The following is a 24,642-nucleotide window of genomic DNA, read 5'->3' as shown; positions in this document are numbered from 1 at the left end:
TGTCAGTTAATTCCGCTTGAAGTATGGCCTCACTTAATTCGGTAGCTTCTTTGCCAATCCTCTGGTTGGTAGACCTGTCCTTTGGTGAGAGTGGCGTGTTAAAGTCTCCTAGTATTATCGTATTGGGATCTATTTTATTCTGTAAGTTTGAGAGCATTTGTTTAACATATCTGGGTGCACCAATATTTGGGGCATATAAGTTGATGATGGTTATATCCTCCTCTTGGATTGTTCCCTTTATTAATATGTAGTGTCCGTCCTTGTCTTTCTGTACTGATTTTAATGAAAAGTTTATTTTGTCAGATATCAGGATAGCTACACCTGCTTTCTTATTGGGGGAATTTGATTGGTAGATCCTTTTCCACCCCTTCACTCTGAGTTTGTTTGTATGTTTGGCTGAGAGGTGGGTCTCCTGAAGGCAACAGATGGATGGGTCTTGTTTTCTGATCCAGTCCTCAGTTCGTTTTCTTTTAATTGGCGAATTCAGCCCATTTATATTAAGAGAAAGTATAGAGAGATGCATTGTTGTCCCTGCCATTCCGTTTTCCTAAGTTTTTCTTCTTTCCTTTCCTCCTGTGCTTGCTCAGTTAGACTTTGAGTAATGCCTGTTTGGGGCAGGTCCCAGTTCCTGGTTGCTTTCTTCAGGTTGTGTCCCCCCTCTTAGAATTCTTTGTAATGCTGGCTTAATGTTTATGTATTCATTTAGTTTTTCTTTGCTATTAAAAGTTTTCAGTTCTCCATCGAATGTGAATGCTAGCTTTGCCGGGTATATCAGTCTGGGTTGGCAGTTATTGGCTCTCAGGGCTCGTATGGTGCTTTCCCAGGCTTTTCTTGCATTCATTGTTTGTGTGGAGAGATCTGCAGTGATTCTAATTTTTTTCCCATTGTAGTATAGCTCCTTCTTCATTTTTGCTGCATGCAGGATTGTTTCCTTATTATTCAGATCCATCATTGTTACTATTATGTGCCTAGAAGTGTTTCTCCTGGGATCTTGCTTGTTGGGTGTTCGATAAGCTTTTGTGATGTAGTTAAGATGGTCGTTTTTGAGGTGGGGAAAATTTTCATTGACTATCTTGTTAAATAGGTGTTGCATTCCCTTGCTCTGGAATTCCTCACCTTCGTCCACTCCGATTATGCGAAGGTTAAATTTTTTAGCATTATCTGCTTGCTCTTGAATTTCCCTTTGGTTTAATTTGAGTGATTTTTCCATATCTGTCACTTTTTGGTCCAGTTGGTGTATTCTGTCTTCTGTATCTGACACTCTACCTTCCATTTCATTCACTCTGTTGACCGTGGCTTCTATTGTGGTTTGCATGGTGGAAATGGATCCCTTTATGGATTCAATGTTGGTTCTCAGAGTACTGATCTCACCTCTCAATGAGGTGAGATCAGTATGCATTACCTCTAATTTGGCGTTTATCTCACTTCTTACTGAGGTTTGTGCAGCTTCTATTTTTGCATCCAATTTTTGTTTGATATCCTGTATATCTTTTGATAGTTCATCCTTGTGCTCTTTCAATTTCTGATCCATTTCTCGCTTTATTTCTTGAGTCATTGCCTCCAGCAACCCTTGGATGTAGTTTTTGTCTTCCATTCCTGCTTTGCTCCCACTGGGGCTCTCCCCTGCGTGGCTGCTGGCTTTTGAGGTGAGCTTGCTGTCCTGGGTAGTGGTAAACCTTGTGATTTTTCTCTGTGATTTTCGCATGGGGGTTCAGGAGACTGCTCTTCAATCTTGTTTTGGTGTGTCTGTCTTTGCTTGGTTGCTGATTCTGTATTGGTAGAGAGAGTCTGTGCCTGATCTGGATTCTGTTGGGAGCCTATTTCCAGCTGCTATTCACTTAGGATTCTCAGCTCTCTGCTGTAGCAATTCCCGCCTTTGGAAGGGTTGAGCAGCCTAGACTGCTTGTGTTTGCTCCTGCGGGTGCTCTTGGGAAGATCAGATGCTCTGGATGCACTCTCCCAAATACTGGAGTGTGCTATGGGCTCCTGATGTGTTTTTGTTTGTTTGTTTTGGGCTGGTTGTGGGCTTGAACTCTAGGTTTGGGTGCTGTCCCTCAGCTCTTCAGCTCAGGGCTGGCACCCTACCATTTGAGCCACAGCCCCACTTCTGACCCTTTTTGCTTTGTTCAGGCGCCGGTCCCCTGGCCTGGTTCTGGCCCCAGCCTGGAGCGCGCTCGTTAGGCCTGTGCTAATGTGTATACCACCTTGGTTATGCAGCCTGGAGGACACAGTTCAAATTTCTTCTACTGTTGGTAGTCTTGACCCAGGGGCACTGTTCCTGGCTTGAGCATTTAAGCTCCCTTCCAGGGGCGCTCTTGCTCTGGCCTGGCCAGCAGAGTGTGCTCCACCGGCTGGTGGAGCTCTCGAACAGTTCCCAGTTTTAGTGGGTCCTGTGGTCCGGGTGTTGGGGTAGGGAGTCTAGGTCAGGGTCTGGGGATTCCCTCCAGCTCTGGTCTCCCTTGATGGATTCCCTGTCCCCTGATGGGTACTCACCCTGTAGGTCGTCAGTTGTTGTTGCAGTCCGTCAGTTGTTGTTGCAGTCCGAGTTCAGTTGGGGTGGTTGCGGGCTGGGTTGGGCGGCCCCCCGCCGGGTCGTTGCGATCGCGATTGGGCGGGTGGTCTGCGGACAGGTCCCTTTGTGGCGCTGCTGGTGCCGGGCGGCTTTGGCGGGATGGAGCCTCTCCGCTCTGGTGGAGAGTGAGGGTGGGGTGGGATCCTCCTGGAGACTCCCGGCTGGTAGGTTTCTCTGTTCCTGGCGATCCGCTGTTCTGCAATCCGGTACCTGGTGATCTGCAAGCAGCCCCCTGTGTCTCTGTGGCTCCGGCAGCCCCCGCCGGGCCGGCTGGCCGGCGGCTTGGCGCACTGCCGCGCGGCCAGTAAAGGTTGGGGGAGGAGTCTTCGCTCTTCTCTGTTCTGAAATTCTTCTTTTCCTCTCTTTCTTTTTTTTGTTATTTTCCACCTCTGGTTTTTCTCTGAGTGTTCGTCTTTTTGTTGTTGTCGGTCTCTTGGGGAGATTAAAGGTTGGAACTCGAACTCTCTTTTTGGTTGGAGAGAGCTGTGGCGTTTCCCTACTGCCCCGTCGCCATCTTGGTCCCCCTCTCCCATATGTGTTTTGCTTATAGCTATGTGTCAAGAGCCTTTTATATTGCTTGGCATATAGTATTCATTCATGTATTCGTTTGTTTTCAAAAACATAGCGGTTACTAAGTAGAAAGTGCTTTTTCTTTTTAAATTCTTGAAGTATAATAGATATATGGCAGGAAAGGTTCCCTATGTACTGGAGTTTATTTTTTATTATTTTGTGGGGTGTGTGTATATGTGCATACGTGCATGCATGTGTGCATGCATGTGTGTGTGTGTGTGTGTGTGTGTGTGTGTGTGTGTGTTGTCTAGGGATTGAATCTAGGACTTTACATATGCTAGGCAATCATTTTTCTACCGAATTAATATCCTGAGCCCTCATAGAGTTGAAATTCATTTTTATGTTATTATAATATATAGGAGCATCCAGAAAATATTCTACCAGGGAGCTGTATTGTCATCCTAATGTTTAAATTATCAATTCATGGTATCTTAGTGGTAGAGTGCTTGCCTTGCATGCATGAGGCCCTGGGTTCGATTCCTTAGCACCACATAAGCAGAAAAAGCCGGAAGTGGTGCTGTGGCTCAAGTGGTAGAGCACTAGCCTTGAGCTGAAGAGCTCAGGGACTTTGCCCAGGTCCAGAGTTCAGGGCCCAAGACTGAAAACAAAATGATTAATGCAGTGCTGTTCAACAGAACTTTCTATGATGATAAAAATGTTCTTCACTCTCTTGTCCAATGTGATGGTCATTACCCATATGTGGTCATTGAGTACTTGTAATGCAGCTTATATTAATAAAGAACTGAATTTTTAGCTGCTTAATTTTAGATAACTCAAATTACTACATATGTGCAGTGGATGTCGTATTGATACTACCTATTTACCAGATTAAGAGATTGGAGACAGAGACAAAGTTGGTAAATAAATAAGAATAATTTCATATAGTAATTTGAACTGAAAAGCAAGAAAATCAGTGATGAGATGTATCTGAGAAAATACTTAAGTGGGGAACTCAATAAATGAATTAATGAAAGAACTTTTAGAAACTGTGTTATTTCGTACTTTGGCTTTAGAATGCTTACTTATTGATGTAATGGTTTTCTTTTGGAAAACAACACCCAGAACTCACAGTAAACCTTTATGTTTTTATTATTTTTTAAACTGTAAACATTATTTTCTAGCCCTGAATTGTCATCTCCAGTTCCTGCTGATGATACCTCAACGTTGATAGGTATGCTCCTGTGTCTTTATTCACTTTTCTTTTAAGGTTCTTTATGTTCAAAATTTTCACATACCAAGTTTCTCTCTTATTCATCAGTCTCAAGAAAAAGTAATTACTTTTTCACTTGCTTTATGATGTTATGATATTATGTTGGGATACTTAAAACTCTGTTAGTTTAATACAGATTGGACCACAACTTAAGACAAAAGTATGGTACAATAAATTATTTTATAGCAAATACTCTGTTAAAAGGTAGAAACTTTCAATGAGGCACTGGTGGCTCACACTTGTAATATTAGCTACTCAGAAGGCTGAGATCTGAGGATCCTAGTTCTAAGCCAGCCTAGGCAGGAAAGTCTGTGAGACTCTTATCTCCAATAAACTACTCAGAAAAGGCCAGAAGTGGTGCTGTGCTCAAGTAGTAGAGTGCTAGCCTTGAACACAAAGAGACTCAGGGACAGTGCACAGGCCCTGAGTTCAAGCCCTAGGACCAGCAAAAAAGAGAAAAAAGAAAAAAAAAAGAAACTTTCTAGCTCCTCTACTTGTCATTTGTCCTCTAGTTTTCCAGAGTAAGGACTTTTCTGAAAGCATTTTGTGTATAGTTGAACATGTTCTTTTTACCTGTGTATTTCTTGTAAATTGATGGTAGTTCTCTCTTTCTCTTTTTCTCCTTCCTTCCTTCCTTCTTTCCTTCCTTCCTTCCTTCCTTCCCTCCCTCCCTCCTTCCTTTTTTCCTTCCTTCCTTCCTGAATTGTTGGTGATAGAACTCAAGGCCTCATACATGCTAAGGAAGCACTCTACTATTGAACTCCACTTCTAGCCTATGTCCTTTATTTTTTATTTCTTTATTTATTTACTTTTTTTAATTGTGAAAATACCGTACAGAGGGGTTACAATTTCATGGGCAAGATAATGAGTACATTTCTTTTTTCTTTATTGTGAAAATACTGTACAGAGGGGTTACAATTACATGGGCAAGATAATGAGTACATTTTCTTATCAAGCATTGTAGCCTCCTCCTTTGTTTCCCCTTCCCATCCCTTCCCATCCTCCTCGCCCCCCCCACCGCCCCTCCCCCCTGCCACCGCAAGAAAGTTGTAAAGTTCATTTTCAACATAACGACTTGTACATCTCATTGTTGCAATGGGTCCACCTGTATCCCTATTTAAACGATTTGTTTTTCCCCTTCCCCTCCACAAATTATACTGACATCAAATACAGTGAAAGCAGGGGTTATACTGTGGGGGAGGGACATGCAAAGCAACAAAGAAATAATCTTATAAATGTGTTAGAAACAATCGCATGAAAGAAAAAACATTTGAATACATATCTTAGGGTTCCTTTCCCTAACATCACCTTATCTGACCTTTTCTGCTTGACTCAGACATATACTAGATATTGCAAATAAGGGAAATCATGGGACCTATGTTTCTTTGGGCCTGGCTTACTTCACTTAATATAATAAATTTAGATTTTTTTTGGGGGGGGGGGTCCGGTCATGGGGTCTGAACTCTGGGCCTGGGTGCTGTCCCTCAGCTCTTCAGCACCACAGTGCCACTTCTGGCTTTTTTTTTTCTTCTGCTTATGTGGTGCTGAGGAATCAAACCCAGGGCCTCATGCATGCAAGGCAAGGGCTCTACCACTGAGCCACCTTCCCAGCCCTCTTTATTTTTAATTCAAGAAATACAACCTTTTTAGTTTTAGAAATTTCAAACATATAGAAAACCAAATAGCATGATATAGTCAAGTTTCAATGATTGTCAAATCATGGACAATATCCCTTTCTACTCTTTGTTGTATAGTTCCATAGGTATAGACGTTTTGTTTGAATCCCCAGCATCAAGCATAGAACTTGGCATAAGGTTGCTACACATAAAATCTCACAAATGTTTGTTGTCTGTTTAGATGGACTGAATTTTCAATACGGAAAAACAAAGGACTTGTAAGAACAGCTTTCAAAGTCAGTTCCTTATTTTCTGATAGGAATTCTGACTTCTTTTGGGACTGTATTTTTGTTTTTCTTTTTAGGTGCTGCTCTCAGTGTTCCATATTCCAGGGTGGCCTCCTCTGAAGGTGCCTCAGAGAGTAGCTTGGAGCCCCCACAGGAGACTGTGAGTCATGCTGTTTTGTTAGTTTCTAACGAGGAGTAAAGATGCAGTTTATAGTCCATTGCTGAGGATACAGAACTTCCTTTGTGTCCTGTTATGAAAATATCATGGATTCTAAAAGCAGCACATTAAAAAAAATAAACTTCTAATCTTTAAGAGTCAAAGAATCTGTTATACTGGCAAGTTTTTGAGGAGAGAAGATGTTAAATTGTAAATGAAATGGTTTGTAATTTGGGGAATTCCCACTGTGATAAGCCTATCCTATAATAGGCTTATGTACATTTTATCCCTTGGTAGATGATAACCTCTTCTCCTTAGAGTGAAAGGATATAGATTTTATGTAGTTTAAAATAAAAAGAATAATGATTTGAAAATATTCATAAAATTAATTAAAATATTTAAAAACACTCAAAAAATGTTCCTATCAATAATAGTGAACAACACTGTACTCTATAGTTGTGTGTCTCAAAAAAAGTCATCAAACCAAACTAAAAAATTACATGCTGTATTTTATTAGAAGTTCTGTTAAGGTCTGCATTAAAAACTTTATTTGTTCATATATGCTATTACATAACATAGAGTAGATTCTGTCTTAAAATATTGCTTAGAAGCATATAATTTATGTTGAACGATCTCTTCCAAATTTTTGTATTTTAAGAAATGTGACATCAGGTTAAATCCTTCCACTTTGTCTCCTTGTCTTCTCTGTCACTGGACAAGTTTGGTGGTAATTTGGGATCTATAGAGTGCATGCCTAAATCAGTACTTGCACCCTAAGCACAACTGTGTCTGAAATATGTGATATTACCATATTTGGTCATTCAATAAGTTAATTGTGAATAAATGACTTAGGAAAGTAATGATGTAGTTCTGAACTTGAAGTAAGATAGCCATGATTTCGATCTGCAAACATTTATAAACTGATACAGAGTTTATTATAGTAAAATGATAAAATTATATTTAACCAATTAGGACATTAATATTCAAAAACAAAGATGATATTTTGAGCCTATTTATAGAACCATAAGAAGATAAATAGTATAGAGATAATGAACTTGTTGGTTAGTTAGGCTTGTTGGTTGAGATGAGGTCTTGGTAATGTCTTGCACAGCTGGCAAATCTGCTCAATGTTCACTCATTTTCTACTTTCCCCCTAGGATTACTGGTGTGCATTACCATACCTAGCCTTGAATATAGTTGTGACTCCACATAGAAACTGAAGAACTTTCCTTTTGTTTTTGTTCTTTTTCCCATCTCCCCTCCCTCCTCCCACTTAGCTTCCCCCCTTTTTGTTTTTGTGTTTTTGTTTGTTTTGTTTTGTTTTGGGTGCAGGTCCTGAGGCTTGAATCAGATATGGCCACTGTCCTTGAGCTTTTTTTTTTTTTTTTTGGCTCAAGGCTAGTGCTCTACTATTTGAGATCCTTGTCCTTTTTTTTTTTTTTTTTCTTTTGAGCTGTTGTTTCAAAAAAATATTCTGGCTAGGTGCTGGTGGCTCACACCTCTAATCCTAGCTACTCAGGAGGCTGAGATCTGAGGATCGCATTTCAAAGCCAGCCTTGGCAGGAAAGTTCATGAGACTCTTATCTCCAATTAACCACCAGAAATCCGGAAGTGGCACTGTGGCTCAAGTGGTAGATTCCTTGCCTCCAGCTGAAAAGCTGAGAGACAGTGCCCAGGCCCAGAGTTCAAGCCCCATGAGCGACCAAAAAAACAAAAAATCTGGTATATGAAAAAGTGATTAATATATTCTTCCCTTCACAAATACATATATGTGTGTATCATGAAGATTTTTTTCAAATAGTATAACTAATACAACTCACAGCAGAGGCAACTCATTTTTTTGTGGAAAGCTTTCTATCTTCTCTTGAACTAGTCAATGTATGTTCAAAGGAATGTACAACTGCACAGCCATTTTAATATTATCCTATTTTGAAGTTATTATACTTTTATTTATTTTGAAATTTTATTTTTAGTTTTAAGTCATTGTGTGAAGGAGTTGCCAAGATTTATTGAATTCATATACTACTTTGTTGAATGACAACTCAATTATCCTATTTCAAAGTATATCTAGTTTGTTCCAAGCTCAAATACTTTGTAAAAATCATCATCCTAGGTTGCCTTGGTACAGTATCTGAAACTCCATGGGCAATGAATAAACTCATTGGATTGAATGAATAAACGTTACCATTTATTTAAAAAAAATCTAGATTAGCAATGAAATTGAGAATGTGGTAGAAGAGCCCACAAAACCAGCAACTGAACAGATTGCAGAATTCAGTATTCACCTTTTGGGGAGACAATATAGAGAAGAACTGAAGGACCCTGCCAGTTTCCATCACCAGCATCTTGCAGAAGAGTTTATTGCAGAGGTAGGTAATTTTGTTTGTTGTGGTGAACAGGGCAGTTTTCTGGAGATGTCCATTCCTTATATTCACAACATGACTTAATGGTAGGCTTAGGACTCAAGTTGACTATCTAGTTGGTGCGTAGGGTGATGGCTTTAACCATTTCTCCAGAACGCTTTGTAAAAGTTCACAGAAAGAGAAATTCTTTCCCAGAAACAAAATCTTGCCATCTGCTAAAAAACAAATGTTCTTTCAAATTGATACTGTGTAGGCAAAGGAGAATGAATTTTGTGGCATAGTTTTGACTTGACAGTGTGTGCAGAGATGAGTTTCTCTGAACAACTCTGTTATGCGTTGTCTGATTTGAAGGTATATTGAATTTTATTTCTTTAAATTTCAACTTTAGTATTTTGTCTTCAATTGAAAAATTTGGAGCAATTATCACATAAGTTATAAATATCTAGAACAAATATTAGAAGCACAAAAAGATATATAGTAAATAAAACTTCCCCACTATCTCTGTTTTGTGGTAGGAGGTATTTTATTTATTTAAAATATCTCTCAATTTTTATTAAATTATCAAATTTAGAGCATTTCTATTTTGTGAACTTATTAAATAAAAAGTTAAATTATAGAAGGATCATTACCTCATGGACGATCCAAAAACTCTAAAATTTGTAATATTCTCAACAGTAGGATTCAAAATCATTTCAAATAAGTATAACACTTTTATACTCTCATATTATTTATTACTATTTCAGTTCTTTCAAATCATTTTCATACTTGCTGGAGAAGGCATGGGTATGTTTCTGATGGAAAAATAGACATGTCTCAAATACTGAGTACCAAGGTATGGGAAAGGATACCTATGATTTTTTTTTTAATGTGCCGATAGCTGCATGATAGAATATGTTTCTTCCAAAATCCCAGAATCCCAGAATTTGTTAGGTATTTTTTAAAAGCATTCCTTCAGTGAACCATGAGTTAGACCATACTACAATATTCTTCTAGTTAGAAATAGCCCATTCTGGGCCTCCTTGTAATATGTCCTTGTTTTTGTATAGTAAGGCATTGAATACCATCTACTCTTCTCTGTCTGATGACAGGGTACATGAGTCCTGTTTATTTCTTTTCCATTCCCTCTTAATTTGGTTCTTTTTGGCCAAGTTTGTCAGTTCCGTTACCTGGGATTAATTTCCTCCCCAAACACTGTGTCCAGATGGGAAATAAAAATATGCATCTTTCAGCCAAACAGCATCATTTCACCCATCAGACATGGGGAATGTAGGCCAGACAATTAATTTTCCTAGCTATGGGCCAAGTTGCAAGGCTGTATGGTATGTGGAAGAAATGTCAGCCAGGCCAGTGGCCACCTGGCATCAGATAGTCTTGACTTGGCTGTCTGGTGTTTCTGCCCTTGGATTAAGTAACCTCTAAAATGTCTCAGTGTTTGGGTAAACAAGTGCATGGAATGACTTCAGGTTTAGCAAAAGTCTAGTGAGTACTCTGAAAAACATCTCCTGCAGAGACTTCACAAGACTTTATGAGGAGAAAGGTAAGAGGAAGGAGGGCCATGATAATCTTGGGACAATACCAACTATGGTGTCAAGAGGGAAAGAATATGATAAGCTTATGAGGATCTGTAACCTGAAGGCGGTCATGAGATGGATGTAGTATCCTTCCATCCTGGCTTAATGCAAGGACACAGTGCTTCTATAGGCTACTTTCTGTATGATTGCTTCTAGTAAGCTTCTTGAAAAACAGTTTTATTTTACAGATGAGGCTCAGGAAGCCAAGTTATTTGTTAGTGGTAATTTCAGCCTCTCCATGGGCAGAAAGTATAATCAGGTCTCTTTCTGCCTTCTACTCCTTTGTTTATATGCGGTCCCTCCATAATTTAAAGTAGAAGTTGTAGTGAATTTTATTGTATCTTCAGTCCTGATCCTAATTTTCAAACATCACAAGGCAGGAGAAAGCTGAAAAGACAATGACAGTCAATGTTAAAAAGATTTGAGGTTAAATTATGATGCTGTCACCGAGTGTGTAGTTTGGACCAAATTAGTTGACATCTTACAGTCTCAGTTTTCTCATTTATACCATCAGGACAATATGTGCAGATATATTCAGAATATTACAAAGATAAGAAGTAAAACCACAAAGCACTAGATATAGTAGTCTCTCAATAATTATACCTTTTGTTAATAATTTCTGTTAAGTAGAATTCCTTCTTCCACCAGACTCCAAAACAGTGGCTAACAGGAAGTGAATTAGAATGCCTATGTATGTTTAGATGCCAAAGCTAGATTTTAAAATTTATTTTAGTTTATTATTTATTTATTTATTTTGTTGGCCGTGGGGCTTGAACTCTCTAGGCCTGAGTGCTGTCCCTCAGCTCTTCAGCTCAAAGAGAAAAGTCAGATTTTTAAAGATTCAATATTAGAACTAATGCTAGCTGGAGGGATAATTTATATGGTAAAACACTTGCTTAGTATGCACAGGTCCTTGTTCAATCTCCAGTGCCAATGAAAAAAATAAGACCAGCTCCTGTGAAGGTGATATTTTGATAATTGCATCACCTGCCACTGCTTCTTAACCTTCTTTATGAATCTTTGTTGATTCAGGAGGTATATACTCTTTTTCAAATGGTAAGTGTTCATAGCTGTCATGTATTGAAGGAACAGGAAATAGATGCTACTAGACACTTTCATACTTAGAGAAAACAGGCACTTGACTCTGTCAGCATGTGTGCTGGGGCTAGATTTCAAATCTAAACAATAACATTTAAAAATGTTGTTATAGTCTTTTTGGAAATGATACCTTTAACATTTTATCTTTTCTTTTTTTTTTTTTTTTGCCGGTCATGGGGCCTGAACTCTGGGTCTGGGCGCTGTCCCTCAGCTCTTCAGCTCAAGGCTAGTGCTCTACCACTTGAGCCACAGCGCCACTTCCAGCTTTTTCTGTTTATGTGGTGCTTAGGAATCAAACCCAGGGCCTCATGCTTGCAAGGCATGCACTCTACCGCTGAGCCACCTTCCCAGCCCCCTTTAACATTTTATCACATAAGGAAATCCACAGTGCATTGTCAAAAAAATAGTAAAGCAAATGAAATCCATAAGAGGCAAAATGAAAATGAAAAAAAATGTGACAAAGTTTAACCAAACTATTTTCCAATATTGTAACTATTTTTATAAATGTTGAATTATATATGTGTATGTACAAGCTTCTTAGAGTTAAAATTAGTATACTTTTAAATTCTGTTTATAAAAGCATTTCATTTGTACTTTTGCATATTTCTATATCATTATTGTCTCTCATTTTGTTTTTAACAGGTTGAAAATGCATTTGCTGGATTACCAGGCTACAGAGAGATTCATGTTCTTGAATTTAGGTAAACACATTTATTCTAAAACTCATGTGCTCAGTAGCATCCTTGGTTTCAAATGGAAAATCCTTTGTGTTTATTATATGTAAACTAACAACAAATTCTGTAATTCACTGCTATTTCTGATTAATCAGTATTTTTAATGCTAGTTTTTCAGGTGACAATGTATTAGAGACAGGCAAAATATATGTTTAAGGAGGTATAGTAGATCTATAGTTGGGCCAGGGTTAGACTTCAGAATTTGGGTCTCCGGTTTCCTCCCTCTATAGGAGAACGATATTGTATCATAAAATCTGAATTTCTTTTTTCCAGAATATATCAATTTAAGTTTGTCAAATTAAGTCAAGTTATACACTTCTGATTTGGTGCTGAGGGGACCCTGGAGTTAGATTGGCTGGGGCCTTGGGATTTTCCTTAGAGCATATTGTTGCTCTACTGAGGTGAACTTGGATAGCTTGGTGTAAGGCCACTCTTGTAGGGATGCACCAGTCCTCATTTTAAACACAGGACTTTTTTTTTCTCTATTTCAGTTCTGGGGCTTGAACTCAGGGTCCGGGCACTTTCCCTGAGCTCTTTTGGCTCTAGGCTAATGCTGTTCCACCGAGTCACAGTTCCACTTTTGGCTTTTGCTGAGTAATTTATTAGATGTAGGAGACTTTCCTGCCCTGGCAGACTTCAAACTGCAATCCTCAATCTCAGCCTCCTAAGTAGCTAAAATGGTAGGAATGAGCCACTGGCACCTGGCTTAAATAGAGTACTTTTAAAACAGAGCCCTTTGTCAAAGACATTTTTCCTTGCTTAAGACTCATGACAAAATACTTGTAAACATTAACTGAGTAGGTTGTATTGGGAACTCCACCTTTCTGAGCTCATGTCATCTGTATAGGGTTGTACTACCATGACCTCCGTGATAACACATTGTTTTTTTTTTTGTTGTTGTTGTTTTTCCTTTTTATTGTCGGTTGTGGAGCTTGAACTCTGGGCCTGGGCTTTGTCCCCTCAGCTCTTCAGCTCAAGGCTAGCGCTCTACCACTTGAGCCACAGCACCACTTCTGGCTTTTTCTGCTTATGTGTTGCCTTGTACACGCAAGGCAAGCACTCTACCACTGAGCCACCTTCTCAGCCCTCTTTTTTCTTTTTTTGGTGGTACTAGGTTTTGCACTCAGGAGCTTATGTTTGCTAAACAAGTGTTCTACCACTTGAGTCACATCTCAAGCAAGAGTTTGTTTTAATACTGAATCTTTAAAATCCAACTCCTCATGTGTGGTAAGCAAGCATTACACCACTTGAGCCATACCTCCAGCAATTTTTGGCTTTAGTTATCTCTGCTTCCCATGTAGCTGGGCTCACAGACGTGTACTATCATTCCTGGCTTGTTCGCAAGCTGACCCTGAACCACCATCTTGATTTTCCATAGTAACTTTGATTACAGAATGAGCCGTTGTGCCCAGCCTACAAAACATATTATTCTTTTGACATCAGTAGGATTTTTACTCTAGGCTTCATGCTTGCTAAGTGGGCACTCTGCATCTTGAGCCAGGTTGTAGCCATAAGTTTAAAACATGGCCCATTGTGGACTAATTGCCCACCCTCTCTAGTTGAACTATATTGTATCACAAAATCTGAATTTCTTTTTTCTGTACTATGTCAATTTAAGTTTGGCTCATGATTGAATATGTAGGAACTATGTTTCAAACCTCTCTTCCTGTTAGCTTGACCATATAACTAATGTATCCATCATTGCAAGAGTAGGAATGATGCGTGTACTATACACTTCTGCTTTACTTGCTTTCTCTGAATTTGCGTACATCTTTTTTACCACATACCAGAACACAGATAAGCCCCCTGATTTTAAATATGCAGAGAAATACAATAATTAGTATGAGCAATCAAGACAAAAGAAACTTTGGCCCCTGGATGGTTTTCTTTTGATAAAAAGAAAATGGCTCTTATATTTCTTTTCTTTTCTTTTTTTTTTGGCGGGGGGGCGTCTGGTCGTGGGGCCTGAACTCTGGGCCTGGGCACTGTCCTTTAGCTCTTCAGCTCAAGGCTAGCACTCTATCACTTGAGCCACAGCGCCACTTCCGGCTTTTCTCTTTTTGCTTATGTGGTGCTGAGGAATCGAACCCAGGGCCTCATGCATTGCAAGGCAAGCGCTCTACCACTGAGCCACCTTCCCAGCCCCCATGGCTCTTATATTTCAAGTACAAAATACATCTAAGTTGTAATCCCTCTGTACATCACCTTTATAATAACAATAAACTAGATTTAAAAACCATGCAATACAGAAATAATAACATGCAATACAGAAAAATATATCTTAGAAAACTATTCAAAGATGAGTGAAACTTCTCTGTCATTTGTTGACAAATCTTTTGCCTCAAAAATTTAAACTTTCCCTGGATGATTTTCTAAAGCACAAATATCCCACCAACTTTTATTGCTTAATGTGAGAAATACTTTTTTGCCTTCTTTAGCCACTGTGTTAGAGACCACTTTGTTACAGAATGTTTCCTGTATCTTAACTAATATATCCAAGCCTGGGTCTCAGGGGGCCAGTTGGAGATTCCTCTGTTCTCTGCTGTGGCCTAGGAAACTTCTGATGAACTTCTTCAAACTTTGATAGAGACAACAGAATGTATGGCAGATAATTTCATTGTTTTCTAGCATGTTTTATTTGATCCCCCTAAACTGTTTAAATAGTTTGATTAAGGATGGAATTCTGGTTGGGAAATAATTTCCTTTAGAGTTTTGAGTTTTTGCTCTATTTTCTTTGTTATTTTAGAAAAAGTTTTTACTAATCCTTTACCCCTGCTTTTTTTTAGCAGTGTTCTGGAATTTCTCATGTCTTATTTGAGTCTGGAACTATGTATTTGATTTTCTTTTCATCTATTTTTTTCTTTTCATCTTTTTAAAATATTGTGCAACACACTGCATTTCCAAAGAAAAGGATCACAATTTTAATGCCAACAACTGTAGTGGTCTACCAATCTGCTTTATAAAGAGATAAGCCATGTCTTCATATTTAAAAAGCATTTTTCCTGCCTTAGTTAAAATAGATTTTTAAAAATACATACATGCACATAGACATTCTGTTGATTTATGGAATAAATCAACTGTAAATAAAATACTGTTTTTGGTTTTAAAAATATTTTTGCTAGCAAGCAGTTTGCAACAAATAAATAAGTCTGTTGATTCCTTTTAATTGCAATAAACAAGATAAAGCTAGTATTTTAACTTGTTTCTATTTGAGGTGACATAAATTTTTACCACAAAGGAATTTTTATTGTTATATTTCCATATATACAGACATTGTGCTTCAAAAGCATTTTAAAGCAAAGTTTAAATACTTACATTCATTGGTTCTGAATACTTTTTCCATATTTTTTTTTCTGTCGGTTGTGGGGCTTGAACTAGGGGCTTGGGTGCTGTCCCTCAGCTTTTCAGCTCAAGACGAGTGCTCTACCACTTGAGCCACAGCACCACTTCTGGTTTTCTAGTGGTTTATTGGAGATAAGAGTCTCACGGACTTTCCTGCCCGGGCTGGCTTTGAACTGTGATCCTCAGATCTCAGACTTTTTCCATCTTTATTCACTTTTCTCAGTCTGAAGGACCTTTTTGATATCTGATAGTCTATAAGCATTTCATTGAAGAAGGAATTTTAAAGGAAATCAGAAGAAACATATAAAGAACTTGTGTGTGTGTGTGTGTGTGTGTGTGTGTGTGTGTGTGTGTGTGTGTGTGTGCTGGTACTAGGTTTTAACTCAAGGCTTGGGTGCTGTCCTTGAAATTTTGTACTAGATTAGAGTACTAGTTTAAGGCTAGTACTCTACCACGTGACTATAGCTTCATTTCCCACATTTTGGTGAGTAATCATAGATACAAGTCTCCTGGACTTTTCTTGCCTGGGTTGGGTTTGAACCAATGATCCTTAAATCTCAGCTTCCTGAGTATCTAAAATTACAGGTGTGAGCCACCAGCTTGACAGAACTCTTTTTAAGCAATGTAATCATTATGAATGTCTTGAACTCTAATTGACATTTGCTTTTTTAAAAAAATTTTCAGGTCTCCTAAGGAAAATGGCAGGTAAAGTATTTTTTAAAAAATATTTTCTATATTATCTATTAAATGTGAAGGTAACTAGAAAATATGGAGCCAATATCCAAGGGAGGGAGCATAACTCAAGTCTTTAATTAATATCATTGAATGAGGAGATAGAAAATATGGAGCTGAAGTTCAGGGGAGCATGACTCAGTTCTTAGATCACTTCCACTGAATGAGGTAGTTTGAATATAAAGAGCTTAAGACCAGAGCAGTATGATTCAGTAATTTTGTCACTTCCATCATCAATACCTTGCAGGAATTGACGAACCTTTTCTACTAAAGATCAGTGGTAAATTTAAACCTCATAGAAATATAGTCCTTTCAGTCACCACCCAGCTCTCTAAGGTGAAGTAGACATAGAAACTATTCTAAACTAAAGATGTTACTGTGAAGAGTGTTACTGTGTTCCAATAAACATTACTTATTAGCACAGGTGTGGGAATCTATGATGATAATTCTAGAGCTTGGGAGAACATGGTAGGAAGATTGTGATTTTGATTTTGAGTTACGTAGTGAGACTCCATCCAGGAAAAAAAAAAACACTCCCCAAACTTTGTGTATACTGAAATATGAACTTTCTATGTCACAAAATAATTATTCTTTTGATTTTTCCAACTATTTAGAATGCAAAATTCACTTAGTCACAGACAGTAGGCTGAATTTAACTCACCAGCTGTTGTTTATAGACTACTTGTTAGACAGCTAACTGACAAATACTTTTAATATTGAGTTTTGCTTAATTTATGATAGAAATAATGACTCACATAAGTGAAAAGTATTTTTTTCGTGGGGCCTGAACTCTGGACCTGGGCACTGTCCCTTAGCTCTTCAGCTCAAGGCTAGTGCTCTACCACTTGAGCCACAGAGCCACTTCTAGCTTTTTTCTTTTTGCTTATGTGGTGCTGAGGAATCGAACCCAGGGCCTCATGCATGCAAGGCAAGCGCTCTACCACTGAGCCACCTTCCTAGCCCCAAAAGTATTTTTAAGTGTATGGTGTCATTTAATATTATAATCAAGTGCACTTCAAATGGTAAATGAAAGGAAGAATGCTCATCTCTTTTCCTCCCTCCCTCCCTGCCTCCCTCCCTTCCTTCCTTCCTTCCTTCCCTCCCTCCTTCCTTCCTTCCTTCTGTCATTCATTCTTTCTTTCTTTTGTTGGCCACGAGGCTTGAACTCTGGACCTAGGTGCTGTCCCCCAGCTCTTTAGCTCAAGGCTAGTGCTCTTCTACTTGAGCCATAGCACCACTTCTGGTTTTCTGGTGGTTAACTGGAGATAAGAGTCTCATGGACTTTCCTGCCCAGGCTGGCTTTGAATTTCAGTAGTTTCGTCTCAACCTCCTGAGCAGCTAGGATTACAGTTGTGAACCACTGGTGCATAACTGGATCTTTTCTTTTTTTTTAAAACTTAACTTTGTATTATCTTTAAATAGTTGTACAAAGAGGTTGCAATTCAACATTTCAATTAATGATTACAATGCATATGGAACAGTGTCACTCTTCCATCATTCCCTCCTGCCCCTCTCCCCATCTATCCTAACCCTGCCAGTCCCTTCAAGTTAACTGGTTGGTTCCTGTTTTACATATATACATTGAATATTATGATTGCTCAAGAATATATCTTTATTATATTTTTCCCATATATTTAAAAAACATTTGAGGCACACAATCTCTTTCCTTGTCTGATTTTCTGCAGAAAGAGTAACCAATTCAGATGTTAATTATACAACTTTTTCTTTCTTTTTCTTTTTTTCTTCAATTCCTCCTTTTCTTCCTCTCTTTGCCCCACTTCTTAAAATTACTACTTCCCCTCTGTGGGAGTCATATTAACACTACAAGCAATTTTTAAGGTTATGTGAAAAGACCAACTTTGTAGAGATGGAGGTATGATCTCTCTTGATTGGAAAGAGCATGTGCATTGCCTCTAAATGGTTATGAAGAATAAAAATATATGAGCATCATATACATGTTCTAAACCATTCTTTTTAGATACAGACAATGCTTCCGATTAATTCAGGAATGCTGAATAATGTCATTTAAGCAAAACATGTTCAATTGTCTTGTCTATCTGCATTAAGTGAACAAACTTGACTATCTCCCTCCCCCCTCCATAGTAGTTTTCAAAAAGTATGTTAGATGATTAGGACATAGAACTGAATAATATTTGGCTGTTATGCTCTTACTGGTAGAGGGGAGAGAACTTGACCATGAACTATCTTCAGTGCTCCTAGAGGAAAAGTTATCTGAGCTGAGGTTAAAAAAAGAAATAGGCGAAGAAAGTGTGCATAAATGTGTGCATGTGCATGTGAGGATATATGGTATGTGAATAGCAGAAAGAAGCCTGTGGACAGGCAAGTGTGGGGCCTGTGGTTTCAGGTCATCGGAATGACCCAAAGCTCTCGTTGGGCAATGTGGCACAGCAAGGTAAGTTCTGACCAGTAGGTGTCCCTCTTTCTGTTTTATTTCATCTTGAAGCCACCGTGGATTATATTAGCAAACTTTACCAAACTTCTTTCCTCATAAGAAAAATGGAAACTTATACCTAGTACTTTAGCATACACAATGAAAAGGCTTTCATTGCTTAAGAGATTGAGAAAAGTTCTAGACCACAAGAAGATGTTTTTACCACCCAAAGCATCAGATTGTCAGAATACCAGCCAATTACTTTTAATAACTCTAAGCCCCACCCCTAGGAGGAAAGCAATGTTGAAGTGACTCAGTGTTTTTCCTGTCTGATTTAAATAAAAGCCTTTCCATGCTAATAGGGACAGGAGCATAAGAGAATGTGGTTGTGTATATAGCTGTTAGATGTGTCAGCTTCATGGAATCACCTGTAGTTCAGTGTTATCTGCCAACGCAGGCGAGGCCAGATAAAAACTAGCCTATGTTCCCAGGAACAAAAAAGTGTGTGGGGGGATAGGAAGGTGGCTCAGTGGTAGAGTGCTTGCCTTGCATGCATGAGGCCCTGGGTTCGATTCCTCAGCATCATATAAGCAGAAAAGGCCGGAAGTGGTGCTGTGGCTGGCTTAAGTGGTAGAGTGCTAGCCTTGAGCTGAAGAGCTGAGGGATAGTGCCCAGGCCTCGAGTTCAGGCCAAAAATAAAATAAAATAAAATAAATTTTTAAAAAAGTGTGTGTGTGTGGGGGGGGGGGCTCTTTTAAGACAAATTCTGGCTTCCCAGACTATAAAATAGCATAAAGGATACCCATTGATCTATTTAAAATGAAAAATCCATCTGTCAAATGTTCAATTACTGCATTGGCTGACTCATGCATTCTCTCTCCACGGATGGGTCTGTAAGGTGTTATAATCAAAAGTCACCTTGGAAAGCTTGGAATTAGAAAAGGAAGATGGATGATCTCAGTGATCCTTCTCATTAAAACAGGGTAGCTTGATGTGATCTGTCTTCAGCCTAGGGATTTAGCTCACAAAAAAGCCCAATACACTTTTACTAGACAGTAACATAAATTATTGACCAGAATTATTTTTTCGTTCAAGTCCAAGATTTCATCCTTATTTTGCGGATACTTGTTCTTTAGATGTCACCAATAATTTGATTAGTCGGAGGCAAGTATAGATGTCTATTTATCTACTGGATACTAGGAATCTCTTAGAGGTATTTCAGGATGGCAGTAGTAATCAGAATATATATGTCCAAAAAAAGATGCTTTTAATATTTTTAGGCTTAGATATTTGCTGTGAAATGACTGAAAAAGCAAATTGCTTCCATTTCTCATCTGCTGTGGGTGGTTTATCTTTGGAAGGTAGCAGCCTATCCTTTCCTGTGGAGGGATTTGGTGTGCCTTGCAGGCTGTTGCCTATGATGGCTGTGTGTCGAGACAGACCAAAGCACAGAGCTGTCATCGTAATGACTGTTTCTAATAACAGTTTAATTTAAGTGAATAGAAATGTCTGATAGTAGTTCAGAATACAGGTGCTGGGGTCAGATTTGTGTTTAAATCCTGGTCTACCACATCTCTGTTATGGAAAAACAAATCTTTTAACTATACCTTATGACACTTCCAACTAGAGTAATAAACAAATATGAGCAGATTTCTTGGGTTTTAAATCAGATAGGAGAAATAATAATGGAGAAAGAAGAAAGAAGGCTGTTAAGGAAGAGAAAGCAGTTAGCTTTGAAAGAGGAAAGAAGAGGTGAGAATGTGGGGGACCAAAGGATTCAGATGTTCTGAGTCTTTTTTAGGTTGACTGTGGCTTCCTTAGAGTTTTTACTATATGTTTGAGCTATGACTCCCTGTTCTCTGGGAAGGAGGAGGAGATGGAAAAAGGCCTCCTAGAGTTTTCAGAGAATGTAGATGGAATCCAGGCCTTTTCAGACTCCCAATCTAGGTCTAATTCTGGATGTCTATAGATGTCAAACTACTTTCTTTGTGCTTTCTTAGTTGGACCTCATCTTTCCATTTTCATTCACAGTGGTATAGATGTTCTCTACACAGTTACCTTCAATGCTGAGGCCATCAGCAATACCACATGGGACCTAATTAGCCTTCATTCCAACAAGGTGGAAAACCACGGCCTTGTGGAAATGGATGATAAACCCACTGCTGTTTATACAATTAGTAACTTCAGAGATTATATTGCTGAGACACTGCACCAGAACTTTTTGCTGGGGAATTCCTCCTTGAATCCTGATCCTGAGTCTCTTCGGCTTATTAATGGTGAGTTTGAGATCCATCATGAAGTCCTGGTATCATTGTAGTTTCTTTTCTAATATGCTATGGTAAAACAAAAACAAAAACAAAAACAAAAAACAAAAACAAAAAAAACTAATTTCCTTAATTCCCTATGTGGCCCTGAGCATCCCTGGACTGTAAGAGACAGGAACCTGCCTATATGTGGAGCTTCATACATAAAGCTATTTTGGGCTCTTGGAATATTTGTAGACAGAGTGGGAAAAGTGGAGAATATCATGGCATTGAGAAATAGTTTGAAGAAGCAAGAGGAAAGTGTAAGAGAAAGAAACTGGAGCCTGAAGTGTGAACTGAAATGGCTATTTTGCATTAAGCAACCAAGACACAAATTCTAGAGGAAAGTCAGCTGCTTATGGGTTAAAAGCCCAAGCGCACAGAGGAAGAACAGCTGCAGAAAGCAGATGGATGGTCTTGATCAAAGAATTGGGTGCAGGGTGGAATTCCAAAGTACTAAGTATGAATTCACATAGCTGTGTTGACCTACTTATGGTTCATGATGAACAGTTAGGTCTGGAGCTATCAAGATGGTGACCTCTGAATTTGGAGAGTAAAAGAGTTTCCAGTCAACCTATGACTAAGGCTTGCATATTGCTGCACTACTGGGGCACATTTTAACTCTTCAGGAACACAGTACCCCAAGTTACTTGCTACTTTGTGTTGACTTTTCTATGACTTCTTCATGTACTTGTAGGTTAGCTTTTAAAACTTCCAGCACAATATTTTACTAATGTGAGGGTAGGAGAGAAATACCAGCTGCTACAAATGTAAGAGGCAAGCCTAGCAATGTGAGGGTTTTAGTTTCTTAATCACCCGCCCACATATTCTTAGGAGGAAAAAGCTCCTATTCTTTGTTTAAAGGAAAACTTTTTTCTTTTTCTTTTTTTGTTGGCTGTGGGGTTTGAACACAGGGCCTGTGCAATCTCCCTGAGCTCTTTTGCTCAAGGCTAGCATCCTACTACTTTGAGCCACAGTGCCACTTCCAGCTTTCTGGTGGTTAATTGGAGATAAGAGTCTAAAGGACTTTCTTGCTCCGGCTGGCTTGGATCTGCAGTCCTCAGATCTCAGGCTCCTGAGTAGCTAGGATTATAGTTGTGAGCCACTAGCACCCAGCAAGACAACTTTAATTAAATTGAACAGTTTAATTGAGCAAAGACTGATTTGTAAGTCATGCTGTCTCTGGAAGAATCTGAGGCTACTAGGTGGCTGCATAATACTTGTACTGAGAAAATGAGAATGAGATAGAGACAGATCAATTGGCTTATTTATACCTAGCTTGATGAACTGAGCTGTTGTGACAGAATAGCATTCACTTGTGTATTACTAAGCACATTCTTAAGTTTTTATCATGTTCACATACTGAATTAGGTTGCAGCTATATATGTTAGGTTTTAGATTGTGTGCAGAAGCTATCTTTTTAACAGAGGCAATGCTTCCAGACAAGAAACTTGTTCATGTTTATAGTCCCAACTTTGGCAAAGTTTTGGTAATTAGTTACGATTCAGTAAATGTTTGTTGAACTAGATTATATAGACGACTTGCTTTTCGTTATTCATCTTTAACATTATCACAGTGACAAAGTTTTTGGTTTCCTTATTCATTTTTCAATGACTCTTTTTGCCAAGAAAAGGAATAATTTTATATATTTTCTACCAATTTTGTATTGACGAAATGAGTTAAAATTTGGTTCAGCTTTCTTCCCTAAAATGAAAAAATCAAATTGAAAATAACAGTTTTATAGAAACTAAAGATTTTATAGAAACTAAAAATTTTATAGAAATTAAAGAGTGAAAACTGTGCCTTTAGAAAAAAACCTTTTTTTGATTCATTGACATGAATCTTTATCTTATGTGGGATTCTTATAATTCAGACCGACTTTGCTAAAATACATAAAATATTTAAACATCATAAACATTTTTCTAGGTGAGTCTTCCTCACCTGTTCTGCATAAATCTAACTTACAATGAAGAAAAAAATTAGTTTTCAGTTGTTCTTGTACCTCAAATAAATCAGTGGCTCAACTAAAGATGTTCTTTAATATTTTTTCCTCAGTGAGAGGAGTTTTGCTTCCACAAACAGAAGACTCAGTTTTAAACACCCAAAGTTCAAGTTTTCAGTCAACGCCACCATCTATTCTGGTATGTTTCGGTGTTTTATGCCTAGAACCAGACCCTTAAACTACTCTTCTTTGCATCCTTACTCAACCTGCTTGCTTTAGCATTATGATTTTCCCAAGTTGTTCCAATTTCAGATATTCTCATGCATCATCCCATAACTATTACTCATGGTTGTCAGTTTATGAGTACCAAGTGTTGGTTCAGAAAATGTAAGCCTTCCGCACTGGTTAAATGATGCCTGCATCTGCCAAACTCCATGCATGGTAGAAAACTTATTATTTATAGTTCAGACTTGTGTGGTGATAATTTAAGTATACATGCCCACTGGGTTGTTTTCTAAGCTACACAAAAATAGTTATAGGGGTAACTGTAAATTGATATACATAGTATACATTTTTATTTCAGGGATTATATGTAAGACAGTTTAGAAATCAAAGCATGTAAAACAGTGGGTATGGAAAGAAGAAAAGGCAGAATAAAAATATCTACTAGCTGACAAATCATAGACTTTAAAATCAAGCCTCCTTTTAAATTGGAATGAAAACAGCTCATTTGCATATAATAACATGGAATACACTTCCCTTTTTTATCATTCAACTGCATCAAAAATTTGTCTTCCCCCTCTACATCTCTGTTTTTCACTTTCCCCTCACGTGTAAGGGCCCTCCAGTAGAAAGGAAAAAGACATTAAAATAATATCATCTACAACCATAACAAGAGATTTCCCTGTCTGCAATGAGTACATGAATCTCTTATTATCTCATAGGCACAGAAGGGGACCTCCCATCTTATTTACAATCCTCATTCCTTAGGACTTCCTTTTTTTCTCCTATCAGCTATTAGCAAGACTTGTTTTTTGGCATTCATTGAGCAATGGAAATTTAGAAAGCCTGCCCCAAATTCATTTAATAGTTTGTTTTGCAGCTATTTCTTCCACACAGATAAAACAACTTGGTTTTAAAACATGGAATCACTGGTTACAGTCTTTTCACTGAATTTCATGTTGGAAAAAAAAAAGGTTCAGGTTATTGACATCAGAGATTATATTAACTGGGTGGTTATTTTATTCATTCATTTATCCATTCATTCAAATATTTATTTTGTGCTTTTCATGTGCCAAAAAGTGTTGGGGAAACTCAGAGGAACAAGGTGTGGCACTGCCTACAAAAATTTTCCAGCCTCCTTAGTAAGCAGACTTCTAAACAAATAGAACGATGAAGATATTATCCTGGAAGTCTACCCAGGTTGCAATGGCAGAGAGAAACAATGGAACCACTACTCTCTGAGGAACCACTTGTTTCTGCATCTTCTAACCACATTCAATCTGAAGTGTCTCTAATCACTGGAGATCTAGGACAACATTTTAGAAACACAGTATAAAAAAGAATGTCAGCTGGCTTAATACCATCTATTCAGGGAGTGGATGTCAAGAGGACCATGAGTAAAAACTTTCTGAGACTCCATCTTGCTGTTCACGTGGCATGTGTCTGTTATACCAGCTTTACTGGAAGCGAAAATAGGAGGATCACTATCTAAGCCAGCTAGGTCATAAACACAGGCCCCTATTTGAAAAAT

The 24,642-nt window shown here is 38.3% G+C and overlaps 1 protein-coding gene across 1 annotated transcript in view; it reads left to right on the top strand.

Moving 5' to 3' along the window:
• The window catches only part of Impg2 (interphotoreceptor matrix proteoglycan 2), a 60,509-nt gene that overhangs the window by 19,107 nt on the left and 16,760 nt on the right, over nt 1-24,642 (top strand). The window contains exons 6-12 of the mRNA XM_042676996.1: nt 4,264-4,323; nt 6,361-6,415; nt 8,620-8,781; nt 12,087-12,145; nt 16,205-16,225; nt 20,676-20,920; nt 23,003-23,088. Of these exons, the coding sequence (XP_042532930.1) occupies nt 4,264-4,323; nt 6,361-6,415; nt 8,620-8,781; nt 12,087-12,145; nt 16,205-16,225; nt 20,676-20,920; nt 23,003-23,088 (688 nt within the window). The remainder of the gene's footprint in view (nt 1-4,263; nt 4,324-6,360; nt 6,416-8,619; nt 8,782-12,086; nt 12,146-16,204; nt 16,226-20,675; nt 20,921-23,002; nt 23,089-24,642) is intronic.

This window comes from Dipodomys spectabilis, unplaced genomic scaffold (genome assembly GCF_019054845.1).
Source record: "Dipodomys spectabilis isolate Male_0828 unplaced genomic scaffold, ASM1905484v1 ptg000032l, whole genome shotgun sequence".
NCBI classification, from domain to species: domain Eukaryota; kingdom Metazoa; phylum Chordata; class Mammalia; order Rodentia; family Heteromyidae; genus Dipodomys; species Dipodomys spectabilis.
Note: the sequence above shows the minus strand (reverse complement) of the source record. Positions and strands in the feature narration are given on the sequence as shown.